This window comes from Gavialis gangeticus, unplaced genomic scaffold, assembly GCF_001723915.1.
Source record: "Gavialis gangeticus isolate Ggan-Ray unplaced genomic scaffold, GavGan_comp1, whole genome shotgun sequence".
Taxonomy (NCBI): domain Eukaryota; kingdom Metazoa; phylum Chordata; order Crocodylia; family Gavialidae; genus Gavialis; species Gavialis gangeticus.
This window is the reverse complement of record NW_017729022.1, coordinates 116,534,374-116,539,059: the sequence shown is the minus strand read 5'-3', so window position 1 is coordinate 116,539,059 and position 4,686 is coordinate 116,534,374. Positions and strand designations below refer to the sequence as shown.

Below are 4,686 nucleotides of genomic sequence, written 5' to 3'. Positions count from 1 at the left end.
ACTGTTCTTTGACATAGAGACAACTTGTACATTGTGACCCACTGGGGCTGGCAGGATTCAAAATTAGGCACCAGGCAATCATAAACCACCTTGCCCATTATTAAAGGCTGAATGGGAGAGGGATGTAATTAAAACCCAGAGAAGGGATCCTGGCTGGATCCCAATGAAATGGAAGGAGTATCAAGATGGGTTCTGAGTATGGAAAGGGGTGATAAAAAATTAGCCAACCCCTGCCCCACAGAGATTTATCTTAGCATCAGGCAATTTGGATACACAAAAGTTCCAAGAGCACTCTGATTACTGCAACGGTTTTATTAAAAAATAAGTTAAAATAGCTACATGTATAACTAGTGTTTAGCCTCTGAGTCTTTTATAAACACACAATCTCTTATTTTTAATTACATTTGTTTGAAATCAATTCATTATTTAAACGAAAAAACTGTGACACATTTAGAAAATGGATTGCAAATATACTGTATAAATCATCATCTTCTTTTGTAGGAAACTGTCTTTGGCTTTGCTACGGATAGTTTAATAAAATAGGCACAGAAATATGCTGTTTATCTCCAACGCTCATCTGTATTTTACAGACCATTCTTAAAAGTACCACTATGTATGAGAAGGAAGAGTGCCAACCAGGATGACTTGAGCACTTGCTGGTTGACCAGCTCTGAATTTGCTCTTCTCGTTCATATCCAACCAGAGCATCCAAAAGACACGATGGCATTCCATTTCACGTGTTGCTCTAGTCAAGGTTTTAAAAGAACAGATACCTCCCAAAAAGGCTGGCTTTTCGAGTACTAGATTCTACATGAGATCAAAGCCAACTGCTGGATGGCTCAACACTTTTGAAAATGAGGACATCCATTTAAGGTACATGAGCAGGGCAACTTTAAAGGCACTGAAGGAATTTTGGAGCAAAGGTCAATCAGACTGCAGTAAGATTTGTGCTCCTGATGTTGCGTGTCAGATACTTTTGGGGTAGAAAAGTTCCTGTCCCAAATTAGAGACCAAGTAGTCTCATTTTAAGCAACTGTTTCTGAAATTTTTAGAATATCCTGTGCTAAGCCTTTTGTGATGGAGTTTGTGTGAGGCAGAGCAGCTGCATCAGACCTAGTCTGCATTATATAACTCTACTTGTACAACTCTGTGAGCGTATTGGCACAAACAGCTCCCCAGTAGTGGCAGGACCCCTTCTTTATGCTAACAGAATAAAACTGGCTTGGCAAACAACAGAAGGTACCTACCACTGCCCCACAGCTGACAGCGGATGTAGATGTGTGTGTGCTTTCTTCTGACTGTTCCAGTCTGTTTAACAGCTGAGGCCTCCTGGCAGCACAGCTGCTGTAGCAGAGTTCCAGTAATGCAACAGCCACCTACTAGTAACATCTAGAAACATGGGTAACTGTATAGGCTACTGGATAAACCCATGCTAGCATACATGAGGTTACTTGCTTGTGAAACCACAGAGAAATCACTTTCCACTGCAAGTTAGGGTCCCACAACAAGGTCCTAAATGCAGCATAACTAGAAATCAACATACTGTAGAGGTGTAGTGTGTGAATTAGTGAACATTATGATGAGCATCCTGACTTTTCCATCCTCCAACTCTTGTATATTTACACTTAAAACCTTAACACATAATTTTATAGTTAAATATGTGTTAGGCTTTTAAAAATTAAATAAGAAAGGTCCATATGAAGCCAAGATTTCAAGATACATGATTATAGATCTCATTCTCATCAAAAGATAAGGGCATATAGTATCTTGGACTGAAATTAATTCACCTATTCAAGTCAAGGTCTACAGCAGTGATTCTCAGCCACGGTGCCATGGCACTCTGGGGTGCCTTAAGATCCCTTCAAAGGTTCTGTGGGGTGCTATGCAATGTTAGCACTGTTAGGCGTGCAAACATGAGTCACCAAATAAACCCAGAAATTTCAGATAAGAATCCATAGTGTTAAAAACCATTCTGACCTGCTGTGGGCTTTCTGAATTCTTTGCAACAGAAGACCTGCTCTATTTTTTTTTTGACCATAGAAAGAGTGAAAACTAAGAGGTAGCATTTTCCAAAGGGTAACTCAAGTCTATTGAGTGGTGCTTCAAGTCTTAAAAAGGTTCAGAACCACTAGTCTACAGGATCAGCCCTGTGAGAATTCACTTTTTATTGTAAGTAGATTTGTTATTATTATTCTTATCTATTATTTGTATTGCAGTAACCTCTAGTAGCCAAACATGGATGAGGTATCCATGGTGCTAAAAGTTGTGCAAACACAGGACAATGAGTGTCACTGCCTTACATACTTTTGTCTATGTAATCCTAACTAAGACCCTCACATCTTTTTGCAAAAGGAGTGAAGGCAGGAGTGTACTACATTCTTTAAGTTCTTCTGCTGCTACCTTTACAACACAGCGTGAGCCATATTTGGAGCACAAGACAGATCTGATGATGTACTGTAGTGTGATACAGATATGTGATTTTTGTCCAACAGGATCCAGCCTTTTACTGCCTACCACAACAAGACTTTTTATTTGAGTCATGCTGCAGTTGAACTGTTCTTTCTTTCACTTTATCTTCTTGCTCCTTTAACAGTCTAGGAGAGAAATATAAAAAGAAGCTGCTTAGAGAAAGTCAATAATATCTAGAAGATTAAACACTCACCTAGGGTACATCACCACCTGACTAATCTCCACTGGTATCTGAGAGAATCACTGGAAGTGACTGAATTTTGTGAAATTAATGAATTAATGGTACAAAACTGAAAATAGTACTTGGTTCACTTGCTTGATAGAGCTGATCAACAGCAACTTGTGAATGTTTCTGGGCATCTAAGTGGTGAATTCTATTTAGTGTTGTCTAGGGAGGATCAGGTTCTCTATTGTGCCAACCAAGTGTTCCTTGAATATGTTCACACATCCCAGAAGTTTCAAAGACTTCTGTAGGAATGATAAGTCACTTGAAATCTGTGCCAGGAAATGCATTTGTAAGCATCTGCCATTCAGTATTAACAAATTTACCACATTTACTGAAAACCCACACAGACTTTTCACCCCAAAATTAGCTGTTCAAAATTGGGGTGTCTGTCTTAAGCAGGGAAGCTGATTTCTGTGCTGGAATGGCTGCTGGAGGCTGTGCTTCAGTCCCATAGCATGCAGTAGGGATGGAGTCCATTCTTCAGCATCAGAAGCAGTGTTAACCCTTTCATGGCCACTGCCAAATCAGCAGCAGCTTTTGGGTGAGCCGCCATACTGAAGAGCAAAGTGTGCTTCTGCTCCACAGAGTCATCATTCAGCCATGATGCTAAAAATATCTTTTCTTCATTCTGCCTTCCCTGCATGGTGAGGACAGTATGCAAGAAAATATGGTAGTTTTTTTATGATAGTCCTATTTTTAAATGCATTGATGAGACTGAGGAGCACAAGACCCACTGCATTTCAGTGGAAATTTGGGGGCAAAAATCCCTCAGGTACAAATGAAAATCTCTCCCTTGATCACCCACTCAGTCAATGGAACTGAACCAATACGGTGGCAGTAGGAAGCACAGCCAGCAAACCCTGTTATGGGGCACAGCAGTGTGCATTCCCCATGTCTCTCAGAGCAATAACGGAGAACTGTAATGCTTCATGCATTCCTCCTATCATAAACCTCAACTGTGCAACCGAGTCTGTCTGGCTCACTGACTTCAGTGGAGCTTTGAATGGGAACAGGGGTCTGCCTATTTAGAGTTTCAAGCTCATGGCTACTGACCAATTTTAAAGGTGCAAGAAAAGCCACTAGAACATAGGGGAGGCTGGTTCCTATGAGGGGCAAGTCATTTTAGAAATCAGAATTCATTCACTCATCAACAGGACAGGAGTAAGCACTTCTTACTTATGGAAGTACTATTTCTATAAATTGGACATTGAGTTTTCTGCTTATTTTGCATTTGTATGCCTAGCTTGATTTTATTCACTTATCACTGGGGGGGAGGGAGGAAGAGAGGCAAAATATATAAATGAATAAATAAGGTGAAGTTACATGTTGCATGTAGACCATACTATAGCTGTGGAATGTTAAATGGTATTTATGTAGGAATGTACTGTGAGCAGCCACACTTTAAGGGACAATACCATTTACTGCTGCACAGCTTTGACTTGCCATTAGAGGACTGGTGAGCAGGGGTGTAGCTAGGAGCAAGGACACCTGGACTCTATCCCTGCTCTGGATTGGGGAGTGGGGGCTGGGAGCAATGCATCCTGGGATGCTGGAGGACTATTTGTTTTATCTCCACAGAGGAGAGTGAAGTTACCTGAACACATGCTAGGTAGCAGAGCCCAGAGTTAACCCTTACCTAAAGTGGTGCAACTGAGACACTCAGAGGGCACCTAGCATGAGTTAGCTAGCTTTAATGAATGCACACTCATAGTTTAAGGGTCCTTAGTATGGTCTAAGCATAATGTGTAACTTCACCCTAAATAAAATTCCCTTTCTTACCTTGCCAAGTGAAGCACAGACTCTTTGGTATTGTGACCAGAATAGGCACTGCATTCATAAAAAATTAAATTGTAATCCTAAAATCAGACAGAAAGATCATTTCAATCAGTTTTGTCAATCTGTCTTTAAATAAATGGTATTGCGGAAACATGGAAGATTCACTGGGGTGCAGTGGGGTGGGGTGGGGTGGGGTGTGGTGTAAAGCATGGCTG

General features: G+C 40.8%; 1 protein-coding gene across 1 annotated transcript in view; it reads right to left on the bottom strand.

Moving 5' to 3' along the window:
• Positions 1-2,032: 2,032 nt before the first annotated feature.
• Positions 2,033-4,686, bottom strand: part of CRACR2A (calcium release activated channel regulator 2A) — a 126,849-nt gene continuing 124,195 nt past the window's right edge. The window contains exons 17-18 of the mRNA XM_019516026.1: positions 4,475-4,551; positions 2,033-2,594 (exon numbers count right to left, since the gene is read on the bottom strand). Of these exons, the coding sequence (XP_019371571.1) occupies positions 2,504-2,594; positions 4,475-4,551 (168 nt within the window). The 3' untranslated portion in view covers positions 2,033-2,503. The remainder of the gene's footprint in view (positions 2,595-4,474; positions 4,552-4,686) is intronic.